Genomic DNA, 17,604 nt, shown 5'->3' on the forward strand with positions numbered 1-17,604 from the left:
CAGCTTCTCAATAAATGTTTCTTGTTTCCTGTGGTTCAGCGGCTTGCTTCTCAAACGAGGAGAACCGGTTTGAACCCCGGTACCGAACTTCCACAAATGAATTATTATCTTTAGTGCAGTTAGTGAACTAACATAGTTGGCTCCATCATAGACGGCAATATGGCTCACCATATATCACGTTGGTTTAACAGAAAGCTCGGTGAGGTGTATATGTCTGTCTCTCTGAGTAACCCATTAGGGATATAGTCGTGAGCCTAAAACTACCTATAGTACCTAGTCCTAGCCTTCTCTTTTTGAATTTGAAATTCAACAATTGTTCAGCAGCTGACTATCGGTTCCAATAACCTTGATCAAATCTGCCCATTAAGCTCACACACAAAGCTCTCTAGAATTCTAACGCGGTCAAGAATTTCACCAATTTAGAACCCTCCAACATTAATTTAAACTTATTACACCTAGGTTCTTTTCAAATTGTGTCGGAATCGCGGCCGGGATGTAATTCCCGATGAAACGGTACCCGATTACCGGTATTGTGGCCAAAATGGGTTCCGATTGTGAAAAACGATTCGTTTGTGCGACCCGATTGAAAACCACCAGCAAACGTCCGACGTGGCTATTGCAACGTACAATTTAGTTTCGATGTTAGTTACTGGATGAGTTTTGCTACAATGTTTCTATTGTATTTCCAATGAAAGGCTGGTAAGTAAACCAAAATAGAATTCAGGTACCTGAATGCAAAGTTTTCTGTTTGTAGTATGACCTAAAAAGTATAATACTTTGAGTCGATTATTGCAGACAGGATAGGCCTGACTAATAAATTTCAATATTTGGAGCAAAATGTTGGGCAAACTAGTCATTATCATCACTAATTTAAGAGCCACACTCTTGTCGGTGTAGCATTCTCCATGCTACTTTTTTAGTGAAAGATAGGGCAGTGGTTTCTCTCTTGCCTTCCGTCCAAACTAATAGATAGAAGAAATAATATAGAAATATTAATGTTATGAGCAGACTACCAACCCGTAGTGGAGCAGCGTGGTGGATTATGCCCCATACCCCCGCCGGTTGATAGAGGGGAGGCGTGTGCCCAGCAGTGGGACGTATATAGTGCTGTTTATGTTTAATCTTATGAGCAGACTTTGCTGACAGCCAACAGGCTACCCACCTACTCTCTAAACCCAGATCTGTCACCATGCCATTAACACGCACTCGTACCACATTTATTTTGTGTTGTTTTGTTTTTTTTTGTGTTATAGACGGTAGGTACTATTGTACCTTTAAGTAATTTGTATTATACAATTATATTTATAATAATATTATTATTAACTTTGTAATCATTGGGTTTTTACCTTTAATAAAAACATTTTATTATTATTATTAACTCCTCCAGTAATTATTCATCAAGAAAGCCGTATCTGAATCTTAATTTGACCGATGCCAAAGTGATTTCTATGCGCTACTGGGAATGGGTCCCACTCGTTAGTGTATTCACTGGGTGCGTTGGGCGATTACGTCCGATAACAAAGAGCCGAGGGAATCAATTTGGAGCACAAGAGGCGGTCGATCTTGCGCATACTTCCTCAACTATTAACTTAGAGGCAGAGCCGAAGCCCAGTCGTTCTTTTGAGGGCTCTTTAAGAGTAACTTACGAGCAACACAATCAATGTAGCATTTTACACCTGTTCATCAAATCTAATTGTTCTTTTTTATAAGACACGTCGTTTGCCTTTAATTCATTCCATGTAAGTTCTTCTTGGTCGTTGCCTTTGTCTCTTTCCTTCTTCTGGAAGTCATCATCTTCATCTCTCTAACATTGTCCCGTTTTTTACAAGGTCCGCTTACCTAACCTAAATACTTGACAGGTCTGGTTTTTTACAGAAGCGACTGCCTGTCTGACCTTCCGACCCGCGAACGGAATACCAGCCCAAAATAGGTTAGGTCACATACCTCCGAAATACAATTCCCGGGAATGTGGGTTTCCTTAATATGTTTTCCTTCACTACTGAGCACGTGATAATTCAAAAACAAATTCGACAATCATTGGTTTAGGCCTGTGCTGGATTCGAATCTGCGACCTCAAGCCTTCTACCACGGCATGTATTTATCAACATTAAGTAAATACTTAGGCATTTTATTTTTCCAAAATATAGCTCCCACAAAGCCCTGTGACCCCCAATAATTGATGCAAGTTCAGCCCTGGCAGAGGTCCGGATCGGGCAGCCATTCACTGAACTCAGCTCTTGTGGTCGCCTTATTGGTTCAATTTGAGAACGTCTCTAAGCAAATTGAAGTAGTTTCTATTCGACGAAAAATGCACACAAACGATGTGGAAATTTATACGTTTCAGCTTAAATGACATACTTTTACATATAATTAAATTAATTGAAAGAAATGGAGGTTTTGTTGAAGGAAATCACATCAGAATGGAAGAAGAGGGAAGAGGCGCTTACGTGGTTTTCTCAGGCGACGATATACAGCAAATCTGCAAGCAAAAGATAAGATAATATTGTACCTATCTACTGTCACTATAGAGCTTTATTGCACAATAATAATATTACATTGTGACCCGCATAGCGCGGTCGATAGCCGGTTGCAGCATACGCATATAATTCGTCCCTGACGTCGCTAACTGACGTACTTATCTGAAATTTTTGGTGAATCAATAAGACACAAAATATTTTAGCAAAAAAATACAGATACGTCAGTCAGCAAAGTCAGCCACGAATTATACTCGGTTTTAGATTGTACAAAACGAAAATTGGCTGCAAGATATTGTCAAATTATTCGATTTTCTTACATACTTAGGTATTTGATTTTTGAAATCAATAATTGTTGTGTCAATAGAAACTGACATTTAATTGTACTCGGTTTTAGTTCGTACAATACGATAATTAGCTGCAAGATCCTTATTGGCAACTTTTTACCTCAATAATGTCAAATTATTAACTTTTCTTACTTAGGTATTTGATTTTTGTAGTCAATATTTTTTGGTCCAATAGAAACTGACGTATATCTAAAATAGTTTGGATATACCTATATTAATATGTATGTATGTTAATCTGTATGTATGTATGTAAATACGGATTCTACAAAACGGTTGGAACAATTTTAATGAGAATTGGGTTGGGTCGGGTTTGCAGGTCAATAAAACGATCTAACCCGGTCTCGTCTTCAGGAAGTTAGGTATTTGGCGAGATTACTTTTTAAATGCTAGTGTAATTCGAATCTAGAAATTGAATTTATTTATTTATTTATAATTTATTTATTTGTTTTATCCTTTGTCATCTCCGTAGCGTTATTTACTAGGTAGGTTTGACAGGTCCGGTTGCTTACTACTTTTTTATTATTTACATAAAGCATTACAAATACTTAAATCTAGTTTGCTTTATAAATATGATTACAATCTTAACATAAACTACTATAATATAAGGTATTATATGCTACAATACAATACAAAAACTCTTTATACAATTACAATCAGTTAGGTAATACAACAGGCGGCCTTATTTCTAATGTAGCAATCTCTTCCAGGCAACCTTTAAGTATAGGGAATAAATTTAATAAAAGCATTCCTCTATATTCACCAATCACATCATACACGCACGCAAAATCCGATTCAGAGTAGATCAACAAAACAACAATTACAATAATTGATAAATTAAACAAATATAAACAGAACTATAATACTTAACTACTAGAAGGGTATTAAATGAAACAGCCTAGCCAGCATACATTGAAATGGTAAGGAAAATAGTACGGGACCGTGCAGTTTGCACGCTGGCGGAAATTACCAACGGTTCCGCACATGGTATCAACATCATCCAACGGAACACCCGTAGTTTTAGAATCCATCTTCATCACACCATCTTTACGTGATTTTCCGAAGGTCCCGGGTTCGAATCCCGGTGGGGACAAATCACAAAAATCACTTTGTGATCCCAGTTTGGTTGGTTATTAAATAATACTTACCTTATTTTTATTGTGTAAAATAAAATATCCTGCGTGGATCATATATCCAGCGTAAGATCCCCTAGCCAAGTCTCTGCCGCATCCGTCACACAATGCAGCTGGGCTATGCCAGCTGGGAACCGGTGTAGAAGGCACTCATTCACTATGTGAGATGAAATTTGATCCGGGTGACCACATTCACAGTATGGCCACTCCTTTAAGCCCCATTTATGTAGGTGATGGTTCGTTGGCTTCCCATCCATGGCTTTACCTTAAAATGCATGCATGCATGACATGATAGCATGATACAGGCACACAAGTTGGCAAAAAAATATTTACCTATATACCTACATATAAACTCAAGCAATACTTATTTATTTATAACGAGATCCTACACAAACAATATTATTAGGTACTTACTAAGTCTATCTAATTTTTATATTTTCTTTGACTTTGAATATGTTTCTGACGAGTTTCTCTTCTCTTTCTTTATTTTTATGATCTCTTGATGTTTTTTCTCGGCATAGTCGTGTTTGGAACATGCGCGTGTTAATATCCCGGATAAAGAAAACTGTACTTTCTTAGATGGCCGTCTTATTATAATAAATTCAAGTCCAATAAACTGTAATATATTCTACGCTTGACAAAAACCTGAGTTTGACCAGTGTACCTAGAGGTATCTATCGGTCAGTAGGTCGATATGGTGCGGTCACCGCCTTCCCTGTCTAATGAACCGGGGAAAATTCCCCACCCTGACGACGCGACGTTACGGGTACTTTAAAACCAATCACTTTTAAATAAAATATAATGTATTTGTATATCAAAACCTCAGCACATGGTTCTTATTTCGGAAGGACAATATTAGGGTATTTTTTTATAGTGCCACTATGACGTCATTCATGGATGTCCAAGCCGTATGGCGATGGTGACTCCTATAAAATACAGGGTGTTAGTGACATCGTAACGAAAACTTTGAGAGATGATTCAGCCCATGATTCTGAGTTGATATCAAATTTTAATAGAACTGAAATTAATTAAAAAACACTAAAATATTCATGTATTTTCTGACAGGAAATTCCACTCGATCAACTCAGAATCATGGTCGAAATCATCTTAAGAATTTTGGCCTGCTGCCAGCTTTAGTCGACTCTAAGTTTTCGGAGGGTAATCACGGAATAGGGGTAGAGTCAAAGTAACCATTTATTTGTATTCATTTCAAGCTTCACTGTATTTCGGAGGTCTCATGGGACGGCGTTGGTCGTAGCAGTTATCCAAAGTTTGAGGCCTTTGGGAGGCCAGGAACTCTGACAACTCGGTTAACGACTACAGTGGCCCCAATACCTCAACCCAACCGGGATTGTCATTTTGATACGTCGTCCGAAGCAGAGAAAGTTTAAAATGTAATTATGCTTCTAAACAGCCACCAAAATAACCAAAATTAATTTAAAACTAGGTACAATACTATGAATTTCAAATAACGATATTAATAAATAATACTTCACAGACAGGAACATGCATCCAGTTATTTTTCCCTGTGGAAAGGGGATAACGCTATGGAGATCATCATTTCCATGATCATAACTTCACAGAATGGAACAATAAAAGTGAATAAAAAGAAAGTTTTTGGGTATCATCATCATCAGCCCATTACCGTCCCCACTGCTGGGACACGGGCCTTCCCTATGGATGAATAGGGAGATCGGGCCTTAAACCATCACGCGGGCCAAGTGCGGATTGATGGTTATTAACGACTGCTAATGCAGCTGGACCAACGGCTTAACGTGCCTTCCGAAGCACGGAGGAGCTCGAGATGAAAACTTTTTTTTTGTGGTCACCCATCCTATGACCGGCCTTTGCGAAAGTTGCTTAACTTCAACAATCGCAGACCGAGCGCGTTTACCGCTGCGCCACCGAGCTCCCCCGATTTAGTCAAAATTTGATGATTCCTGCACACACAGTGGGACAAGCGAGTAGGTTGTAAGTATTTCGTGATGAATCGACCTCAATCTGTTACGGATGGGAGTTTAAAAGTAAGTTGCTACATGTTATGTATCTACCTACTTATATCTGTAGGTATCGATTATAATGAGCTTCATTTACTTACCATTTTTTTACAATATGTTTTACATTTGCTTAATTATATTACTTGGAACCTTATTTAAAAACGTCTAGGGCCCATCGCCGAAGATTTGCTTGCAGCTAATTTGTTGGTAGAGAAGCTGCAGTAGTTTTAAGCGGATGAGACGTGCGACAACATATTTAAACAAAAACTGATTATGTTACTAACTGAATAAAGTCTTTTTTGAGTTTGGGTAGGTAATGTTTATTTATCTGAATTAATGTATTTATTCTCTTTTCAGTAAGTACCTATAATGCATAGTTACGAAATTGTTAAGCCACCCAGTTTCATTCACTAGTGCAACCCAATAACCTCAAAGGTTGCCTGTGTAATATCCTATTGTTTAAATTTCTTATATATAAAGGCAACTAGAATATGACAGATTAGTCTGTACGTGGCTGATGGTAGGACAACATTAGAACTGTAAGTGTACTTATATTAAGTAGTTATACCTAAGACAAAATGCCTAGGTGCTGTAAAAGTGAAAAGTTTTATTCTGAGTCGACTAAACAGAAACCCTTAAGGCTCTTGTAACATTCACTGTGATCCTAAGCAAAGTAGGGATCGCAACATGATTTTTTTGTGATTATGTCCCCACCAGGATTTGAATCCAGGACCTCCAGATCTTCTGTTCAACGCGCAACCACTGGACGACAGAAGCTACCTAACTACCGAAACGATCATATTCGTTATTCTGTCTTATTTAACTAGCCTATTCCCATTTGTGGGCAAACTACCCTTAATTTTTCCACTCCTCTCGACTTTGCGCTATCTCAGGTCAATCCCTCCGATAAACATTGAAATCATCACACCCCCTTTGCGGTCTACCACGACTGCACCTGCCTAGAAATAGCCAGTGAGTAATAAACCATATTAATGATATTGTTATTGTTCCATTTACATTATTCTTCATTTTCAGAAAATGCCGCCCCAAGAGAAACCAGCAGTAGACCCGACAGTGAGCGGTGTCCTATTCGAGTCAGACACGCAGACGGAGGACTTGGGCCTCGCCAAGGACGTCACGGGACTCAAGAAGGCCACACCCAGAACGCACGAATACGTCTGGGGCAACATCCTGTGGTTCCTCTTCCTGCACATCGCCTCCCTTTATGCGGTCTATCTGGTGTTCACATCGGCTAAATGGCAGACTAATGTGTTTGGTGAGTACACGTGTATTTAAATAACATATTAATTATTAATCCCGCTACCCTAATAGGAGATGCTAATGCATCAACTGCAGAGCAAAAGAAGCAAATATAGCAATATCGTCAATGGAAAGGCAAAATTATGTACTTACGCCAAAATATTCTAAAATAGCAGTCCGTATTATATCGTTAGACACACAAAATGAACAATATAGGTAATCTTACGTTTACATTATATCTAAATTGGATAAAAGGTTTTTAAAATATGGAAAAAATACTTTAACCGGTTTTTTTCGGAATGGCCTTCTGGTGCTTACGTAATTTTGCCTTTCCAAGGACGATATGTCTTTCTAACATGTTCCTACTAGCGGAAACTTCCGAGTGAGTAAGTATACATACAAACATAAATTCACGACCACAATTCCCAATGGAAGCTCTGTTGATACGAAGGTCTAAGATGGACTTATCGGCTAAGATAATATAATAATTGTTATGATTAAGCCAATTAGTCTTAATTATTGTTAATGTGCGATAGTAGCCAATGCGATCGCTGATGTGGGACGAAAAGCCGCCAAACTCAAATGGGATTAGGCCGGACATGTTTGTCGCATGCACCCTGAGCGGTGGGCAAGGATAGTCACGCATTGGGTGCCCCATGACGGGTACAGGCGTCGTGGCAGACCTCGAAAGAGATGGTGTGACGACTTGGACGCTTGCCGGAGGGACTGGCCGGAATACGCACAGGACCGCGAAAAATGGAAAGAGAAAGGGGAGGCCTTTGCCCAGCATTGGGATCTTGTAGGCTAGATTAGATTAGATTAGTAGCCGATAATTATTATGTAGGTATACAGTACCTCTACAGCGTAATAACATGTTCAATGTTTAATTTAACGTTAAGTAAATTATGTACCTATTCGTACTAAAAAAAAGTAGTAAGTAAGTAGTACTCAAAAGTTACTTAATTCTGTCGATTGTTTCAAATCTACAGACGTTCTATTCATAACTATGAACAAATACTTATAATGCTAATAAAATAGGCGATGAAAACGTATTTTTTTCCCTTGGGCCAATCGGTCAATTGCCTAAGTTAGCTGAAGTTACTGATATTTCGACGACAACGTTGTACCAACTTTCAGGTTATCGTTAAAGTTGACATAAACTTCTAATTAATTTCTGAAGTTAATTCGCAAAATAAATGGGAAAGTTATGTCTTATAAGTTCACTTATTACAAACAGTATAAAAAATGTGCTAAAATAAAAATAAAAAACATCATCTCCCTAGCATTATCCCGTTTCTCATAGGGTCCGCTTACCTAACCTGAAGATTTGACAGGTCCGGTTTTTTACAGAAGCGACTGCCTGTCTGACCTTCCAAGGGAAAACTAGCCCAATACAGGTTAGGTCATCCCTTCACACCTTCGAAAATCTCTCTCGGGAAAGTGGGTTTCCTCACGATGTTTTCTTTCACCGCTGATCACGTGATAATCATTTATGATCTAAACATTAATTTGAAAACAAATTCGACAACCATTGGTTTAGGCCTGTGCTGGATTCGAACCTACCTAACGTACTTATGCCTTTTGACTGTTATTAAGTTTCTCCATCAACTTCCGTTCAAGAATGCCTAAAACAGCCTAAATGGATTCCGTATCGTTGTCTTCTTGTGGCTCCAAGCGTGGCTTATTCACGAAAACGTAATTACCTTGATCAACGGATTTATGAACGTGGCTCTTTGCAGAATCATCTTTTTGTCTTTTGGGGAGTTAAAAACGCCACATTGAAAAAATCATACAAAAAAACCTTGCTATTTGACATTTGTCGACATTGCGCATTTGATTTCATATGCGCAAATGTCAAATAGCAATACTGCCTTTTCAAACCCCCAGGTGATATGTTACTGGGTATGTTATTTCGAGAAAATGCCCCATTTTATGATTTTGCATGGTCTTCCAGCTTTCGCAGTGCACCTGATGTGCGCGATCGGCATCGGCGCAGGCTCCCACCGTCTGTGGACTCACCGCTGCTTCAAGGCGCGCACGCCGCTGCGGGTCGTGCTCATGCTGTGGCAGACTATGGGCTTTCAGGTAACTAACAGTTACATCAAGTCACCAATGAACTCATTCAAACCCCAACTTTACCATAATCTTCTACCTGCGTTTAACAAACGCAAACTTTCCAGGCCTAAGGCAATCTCATCGCGTTCATAAGTACCTATGCGCCTTTCATATGATCGCCTTCTGATGCACTTTTCCTTTGTCCACAAGATAACTTGGTTACGATTTTTTAAAATCAAATGTGTCAGAAAATCTTCAACTATAACGTGCAATAATTCACTGTTACCTTACCTGATCGTCCGAGAATCATTCATCAAGAAAATAAATAACTTATGATACAAATCCTGTACGTGCGCCGATCGTGACTCAACAGGACAGCATCTTCGAATGGGCGCGCGATCACCGCACGCACCACAAATACGCGGACACGGATGCAGACCCTCATAACGCTGAACGAGGGTTATTCTTCTCCCACATGGGCTGGCTGTGCTGCAAGAAGGGCCCAGAGGTCATCGAGGGTGGCCGCCGCATCGACCTCACTGACCTTTACGCTGATCCTGTCGTTATGTTCCAGAGAAAGTAAGTGCTCATGAGATAACCTAACACTTTTACTCTCGTGGGAGTTGTTTGGTCAACTACCAATCCCATCACCTTAATAATGAGGTCACTATTGCGCCGAAAGGCCCCTGACATGGCTCATAAATTAACAATGCAGTAACTACAAACTCCTCAAGTCAAGGGGGTTGCATAAACAAGCGAGGTCGCGAGGTGTGAATTAATTCGCACGGCTAATATCTTTTACGTTCTCTTTTTTGACATTTATTATTCCCATCTGGTGGTGTTTGTCTTCCTTGTATTTCTCTTCTACTCACCAAAAATAATTAAAAGGCATCGTAATGGTACCTCGACCGTCAGTCTGGTTACTTTAGGAGTTACTAAACCTAACGACTTGTATGCTTGCAGGCACTACTTGAAGATGATGCCGATCCTGTGCTTCGTGTTGCCGACCATCATCCCGGTGTATTTCTGGGACGAGACCTGGCTGAACGCCTTCCTAATCCCCACCATCCTGCGGTACACGTGCGGTATCAACGTCGTCTGGAGTGTCAACAGCTTCGCACACAAGTTCGGATACAGACCTTATGACAAGTAAGAGTTGGTACTTACCGTGTTTATTTTGTCTATGGGGTCACCTTGGTTGTCCCATATGTACATGTTGTTAGGACGAGATTACTTACTACACGATTTACATGATGTATTTTTTCGTATGATAATGTGCTTATCGTCGTTGCATCGGCAAAGTGAATTAATTCGGATTCCGTAGTAAATACTTAATGAGTGTGAGTATCAGAATGGCGCATCACTCGGCATTTTGTCAAATGTCTGGGGATAGTCACTAACCGACATAAATCTTCTTCTATCGTGTGGGTTGTGAAGTGGATTACCAACCCCATCAACCTTGGCATGGCTCAAGTAACGACCACTAACTAACATCAGTAAATAGTAACCGGGACCAACGGATTAACGTGCCTTCTGAAGCACTGACCATCTTTGGACAATCATGATCAGCCTGTAATGTCTTAACCACACTAGAGATCACAAAGAGGTTTCTGTGATATGTCCGCACTGGGATTTGAACCCGGGATCTGCGGATCGTGAACCGAACGCTCAAACCACTGGACCAAGGAGGCCGTTAACTGGCATTAATAGGGAAGCAATAATTGACAGAGCACCATTTCATCTCAAAATCCGCCGAGTGACCCTGAGTGACCGGCCATTCTGCCGCACGTTCGCAATACTTCATCATCACCAGCCCAATAACGTCCCCACTGCAGGGGCACGGGCCTTCCCTATGGATGGATAGGGAGATCGGGCCTTAAACCATCACGCGGGCCCAGTGCGGATTGGTGGTTATTAACGACTGCTAATGCAGCCGGGACCAACGGCTTAACGTGCCTTCCGAAGCACGGAGGAGCTCGAGATGAAAACTTTTTTTATGACCGGCCTTTGCGAAAGTTGCTTAACTTCAACAATCGCAGGCCGACCGCGTTTACCGCTGCGCCACCGAGCTCCTCTACAATACTTACTTACTACAAAAAAAAAACTAGGCATTTAGGGTGGTATTAATAAACTAATCTCTGCTTCGAGACTGCCCTCAAGATCATGTCAATGTGACAGTTCTCATACAAAAAGAGAGACTTGAGCATGATCTCAATCAATCAATCAAAGGCAATCTCAGCTGAGATTCATTTATTAATACCATCCTTAGACTAGACTAAAATATTTTTAAGTAACTATCTATTAATTCTAGCAGACACTTCCTCGGACTTCGATGGAAAGATCTAGTTTTTAGTTTAAACAGTAATAGATTGTAGTACTTGTTAAGGTTCGATGGAGCTGGCATGTTTCGAAAACAAAAGTTCCTAGAAAATATAAAGAGAAAATATTTACCTACCTATTGTACAAAAACAAGTAACTCCTAAGTTACACTAATGCATTTAAAGAATGATAATGCCATGTCGCAATCTAATTAACTAGGGACCAGCATTCAATTACCCCGGTAATCTAATACCGATAATGAATTGATTATTTATAGCAATTAGTAGCGAACTCGTTTACTTGCACTTATTAAGTATTTCCAGCTTGTAGTGACGAAACCATTTTACGACAATGAGTAACTACGGCGACCCATTGGTTGTCCAGTTGGTAGAACGCTAGCCTCTCTCTTTGAGGTCGCAGGTTCGAATCCAGCATAGGCCTAAACCAATGATTGTCGAATTTGTTTTCGAATTCAGCACGTGCTCAGCGATGAAGGAAAACATCGTGAGGGAACCCACATTACCGAGAAATGCATTTTTGGAGGTATGTGACCTAACCTGTATTGGACTGGTTTTCTCTTCGCGAGTTGGATGGCAGGCAGTCGCTTCTGTAGGAAACCGGACTTGTCAAATCTTATGTAAGCGGACCCTGTGAAAAACGAGATAATGTTAGGGATGATGGGTATCTATGATGTTATGCAAAAGTATTAACTAAGTCTTCACATGGCAAATTGAATAAGCATCTAGTATTCAAATGGACAATGAGTAGGAAAATTATGAATTTTTACACTTTTTTATATACCTCCCACTGCTGGACACAGACCTGCCCTCAATCAACCGGAGGGGTTATAGAGCATATTCCATCACGGTGCTCCACTGCGGGTTGGTGGAGGTATTTTAGCCGGGACCAACGACTTAACGTGCCCACCGAAGGACGGAATCATTTTTTCGGACAATCAAATGATTCAAACCTGCGAAAACCTTACGAAACAAAGAACAGTCTCACAAAGTGATTTCGAAAATGTCCTATAGGGTATCGAACCAGGGCCTCCAGATCGTGAGTCTAGCGCTCTAACCATTAGACCACGGAGGCGGTTGAGGACTGATGGAGGAAAATTAAGTAGGTGGTAAATTTTAGAACACCAGAAGTCAATATCGCTAGCCTCCCAGAGCAGCGTTAATATCATAGATCCCTCTATTGTATTGTTACTTACCTACTCGTTGCATGCCTAATGGATATAACTACACAGTATAGTAATACCGCACCTTACAAGTTATAACTATGTATAAGCAGACCGTATTCTGTAGTATAAGGTATCCATAATATATAAATTGGAATAAACATAACATAAGCTCATAACTATATCCCAATGAAGTAGTCATAGAAACATTCATCGCAAGATGAACCTAAGTATACCCAACTCACACCTCGAGACTCACCAACGTGATAGGTGAACCGTATTGCCGTCTATAATAGTCGAGTCAACTGTGTTAATGAAAACTGAACTTAAGGTAAGTTAATGCTTAAAAATTAAAAAGTTTCGAGGAAGTTGTAGAATCAAACGACCTTAGAATCACGGCTCACGTTCTAGGTACTACTTGCTATTCTTAGCTATCATAGCTTGTACATTAGGCATGAACAGGGGGGTTAAAATGGCCACAGCGAAGCAATTCATCTAAGATAGCAATATTGCTATTTGACATTTGTTTGCATTGCGCACTTAATTGTATATGCGCAAATGTCAAATTGCAATATTGCTTTGTTAGATGAATTGCTTCCATGTGGCCTTTTTAACTCCCCTTTTTACAATGTATTTCCTACTCGATAGTCCAGACCCATAAACCGTTGCAGTTCTATCAAAACTTCCTAAGTTTTCAGATTTCATCAGGATTTTTTCGAAGACCAACTATGTTCATCGATCGTTCTTTCACACAGGTCATTGAATCCCCGCGAGAACATCGGAGTGTGGATGGTCTGCGTGGAGGGATTCCACAACTACCACCACACCTTCCCGTGGGACTACCGCGCGACTGAGCATCCGCTTTACAACATGCTCACTCCCACCATCGTCTTCATCGAGCTGATGGCTAAGGTTTGCCTTCACATAATATAATAGGGTAGTTTCCAAATAGTCAAATCTGTTACTTTTCACTATTATTTTATTTTATTTTATTTGGGTAGCTTACACCCTTTTTTACAAAATGAATACTTGTCAATAAAAAGCTACCACAAGTGAACATAAAACGTTTTAAAAGTCCATACAGACTCAGATACATCCAGAAATTAAATTAGGTTCCTTGGTCAGCAAGGTTTTGGCATTAAACGTCAAAACACAAAACTAATATTTATATTTTTTTGACGTGACTTATTGTAGATTTGCCGCAGATGGCATTTACTACTTTGCCGGAGAAAACACAAAACTATTCTATGGAATTTGTATGAAAAAGCAACCTGTGACGTCATAGAAAAACTTGTCAAAATTTCGCACTTATTATTACAATTTTCTTTTACTTAAATAGAAAAAAGGAAGGGTTTTTGTCACTTTTAGATCTGTCTTTATTTAGTAATCACAATTTCATAATTTATATTTTACCTAGGATACTAGCCAATTCTAGATGCTGTCTACTATTTCTCGAAGTTACCTGCAGGATAAAAAGCCCCATGAGTATGTGCTCACTATTTGTACACTATCTAATTACTTACCTATATCGAATGGGCTAGTATCTTGCAACTTGCAACACATTATTATGACACATCTAAATACGATTCATAAGCCCATATTGATTTTATAATTTTATTAGGAAGATATGTCTACTGGCTGAGGCTGAGGAGCTCGGTGGCGCAGCGGTAAACGCGCTCGGTCTACGATTGTTGAAGTGAAGCAACTTTCGCAAAGGCCGGTGTCGCATAGGATGGGTGACCAAAAAAAAAAGTTTTCATCTCGAGCTCCTCCGTGCTTCGGAAGGCACGTTAAGACGTTGGTCCCGGCTGCATTAGCAGTCGTTAATAACCATCAATCCGCATTGGGCCCGCGTGATGGTTTAAGGCCCGATCTCCCTATCCATTCATAGGGAAGGCCCGTACCCCAGCAGTGGGGACGTTTAATGGGCTGATGATGATGTCTACTGGCAACGTGTGGTGTGTCTACTACTTGGGCCATAGAATAACGAATAATATTTCAAAAAAAATATGTAAAAAAGGACAAAAAAGGAATCATCTTTGAAAATAACAGTTCTGTTTGAATAAATTATGGATTTCCTTGATGTGTCATACCTATAATCATGGCAATAAATCATTTAGTAAAATACTTTTGGACTGACAAATTATTATTCGGCCCAATATATTGAGATATTTGTACTTTTAGGTATAGATATTACCTAACCCATTAGAACTGACGATATACTTAATGATGGGATAGTCATAAAAAAATTGCTTCATTGCCTACACTAACATACTTATTACCTACGTATAGAACGATAAGTATCCGCCCGCACCAATTCGTATCGGGCGCCTACCTCACCCCCTCTAGGTCCTACTTTAGTCTAAAATTGCCGTATCCGCTAAGGAGTAAAGAGATCGCGTGGACTGTGTCTCGCTCGCTCTTACGCGTTATGCAGCATACGGTAGGAATGTAATTTTTGTATGGAATGTCCGAGGTATGCCTGGGCTTTAGTTATATCCCTCTGACTTCTAGATTAATGGTTGAGACCTTCTTCTCTTCTTATCCTTTGGGTTCTGAGGTGAAAGGTCCCTGACGTAGCCCATGTAACGATTACTCACTTACATCAGTAAATAGTAGCCGGGACCAACGGCTTAACGTGCCTTCCGAAGCATGGATCATCTTACTTTCGGACAATCAGGTGATCAGCCTATAATGTCCTAACCAAACTAGGGATCACAAAGTTGTTTTTTTTTTGTGATATGTCCCCACCGGGTTTCGAACCCGGGGCCTCCGGATCGTGAGTCCAACGCTCAACCAATGGACCACAGAGGCCGTTTTGGTCTCGTTTGTCTCATTTTGAAGAACCAATAGTAATAACCATTAAATTTACTTCTCCAGATTGGACAAGCCTACGATTTGAAGAGTGTAACGAAGGACATTATAAAGCAGAGATCTCAACGCACAGGTGATGGGTCCCACCACATATGGGGCTGGGATGACCCTGAGTTCACAGAGCAGCTTAAGACGAGGCTCGGTCTCGTCAGCTACGAAGACAGGAAAACCGCTTAGATGCGTCGTAACCTTAACCTGGCAAAGATCTTAAAATTGCCATGTGTCTAATGGATACTCGACAGATAATTTAAATAACTAACAAAGAATTGTTATTGTGATCTTAGTATGTGTATAAGTGGAAGGTATTTACTTTAGTGTAGTTTTAAAATGTACCTAAGTAGTTATTTTTAAATAAATATTAAAAGATATATTTTTCATTTTCTTAACTTTTTTCTCCTTCCGCTCTTACCTAAATGACATTGTAAACGTCATACTTATAGGATTAATTTTTCATTTAAAATATTATATGCCCTTAAAGATATAATTTTGTGAGTCGAAACCTGCAGTTGTAACTGCACCATTGTACCTAGCTTTTGTTTATCTACTTATTCCTCTATCTTGTATGATCTCCATTGACTTACTTACACAGTTTTTATACCGTGCTCTATACGGCTGAACACATTCTGATTTTATTGCTGTAATTTTACAAAACAGCCTTCGTGGTCTAGTGGTTAGAGCGTTAGGCTCACAATCTGGAGGACAGGGTTCGATTCCCGATGGGAACATTGCCGAAATCACTTTGTGAAACTGTCCTTTGTTTGGTAAGGACATTGCAGGTTGAATCACCTGATTGTTCGAAAATGTAAGATGGTTCCGTGCTCCGGAGTCACCTCCACCAACCCGAGCAGCGTGGTGGAGTATGCTCCATGCCACCTCCGGTTGATTGAGGGGAGGCCTGTGCTCAGCAGTGGGACGTATATAGGCTGTTTATGTTTTTATGTCATGTTTTACAAAACACGGTGCTGCTCGCCAGTTCTGTTAGCTTGAACTTGGCTTGACACGCTATCACTAGATATGTAGGCATGTAAGAACCTACCAATACCAATTTATACATAAACAAACGACCATGAAATAAGAAAATAGTGTAGGTATTGTATGATAGAAACAACTGTAGTAAACGCTTTTCCGATATCGTGGAACAGCTGACGGCGTTAAGCCATAAGTGAAAATCAATGCGCCTGCTTCCATTAACGGGCGTAATTAATGCAATACAATAAGCTTTGTGTACCTTGTCTTTCGTTATGCCTATGTTTGGTTGTTATTATATTGCATAAGTATATACTAGATTTATAAGTAGGTAAGTACCTATACAAAACCGCTTCTACTCGGCGCATTCGGCGAATGGAAGTAGCGCATTGAAAACTCAACCATTCTGCCACTGAGCCAGTCAGTTGCAGAAACGCTCTTTAAATTTTAAAGGCGTTTTTAAATGACTAATAACCATTATCTAATGAACCATTAAATAAAATTATCGACAATTTTAAAGTTTGACCTAATGAAATGTTAAACTACTAACTAAATTTAGCGTTGCACAAAGCCTCATTAGCGCTTATGGCCACATTAAAATAGTAACTAAAAAACTTTCATTTTTTTTTAACCGTGAGCTGTATCAAGCACTTTCTTTCGTTTCTGCCAAATTCTATTTCAGCCAGATAGTTCGGATGCGTCTCTAAGTCGGATCTGACGCCTGACGGATTTGACTGATAAGAACTCGGACGCCGTCTTCGGACGTTTCTGAACTCTTCGAGCATTGCATTGCGATAATAGAGGTCGGACTTTTGGACTTGGCGATGGCTGTACTGGTGATGCACTTTGTGTTTGGACCCACAATTTAACTAAAACATGTATGTAATATGCACTTGTCATGAGCAGGTAGTTCGAACTAAGTGGATTTAGGACGGATGGAAATCAATTAAAATTTAAAACTTAGTCTGATTGAAAATTAGATATATTTAAATTACAGTTTCA

General features: G+C 39.7%; 1 protein-coding gene across 1 annotated transcript in view; it reads left to right on the plus strand.

Annotated features, from left to right (window-relative positions):
• The window catches only part of LOC126371974 (acyl-CoA Delta-9 desaturase-like), a 114,654-nt gene extending 98,726 nt beyond the window's left edge, over positions 1–15,928 (plus strand). The window contains exons 2-7 of the mRNA XM_050017466.1: positions 6,984–7,224; positions 9,163–9,293; positions 9,637–9,842; positions 10,227–10,412; positions 13,518–13,674; positions 15,643–15,928. Of these exons, the coding sequence (XP_049873423.1) occupies positions 6,987–7,224; positions 9,163–9,293; positions 9,637–9,842; positions 10,227–10,412; positions 13,518–13,674; positions 15,643–15,813 (1,089 nt within the window). The 5' untranslated portion in view covers positions 6,984–6,986 and the 3' untranslated portion in view covers positions 15,814–15,928. The remainder of the gene's footprint in view (positions 1–6,983; positions 7,225–9,162; positions 9,294–9,636; positions 9,843–10,226; positions 10,413–13,517; positions 13,675–15,642) is intronic.
• The last annotated feature ends 1,676 nt before the right edge of the window (positions 15,929–17,604 follow it).

Source organism: Pectinophora gossypiella, chromosome 13, assembly GCF_024362695.1.
Source record: "Pectinophora gossypiella chromosome 13, ilPecGoss1.1, whole genome shotgun sequence".
NCBI lineage: Eukaryota > Metazoa > Arthropoda > Insecta > Lepidoptera > Gelechiidae > Pectinophora > Pectinophora gossypiella.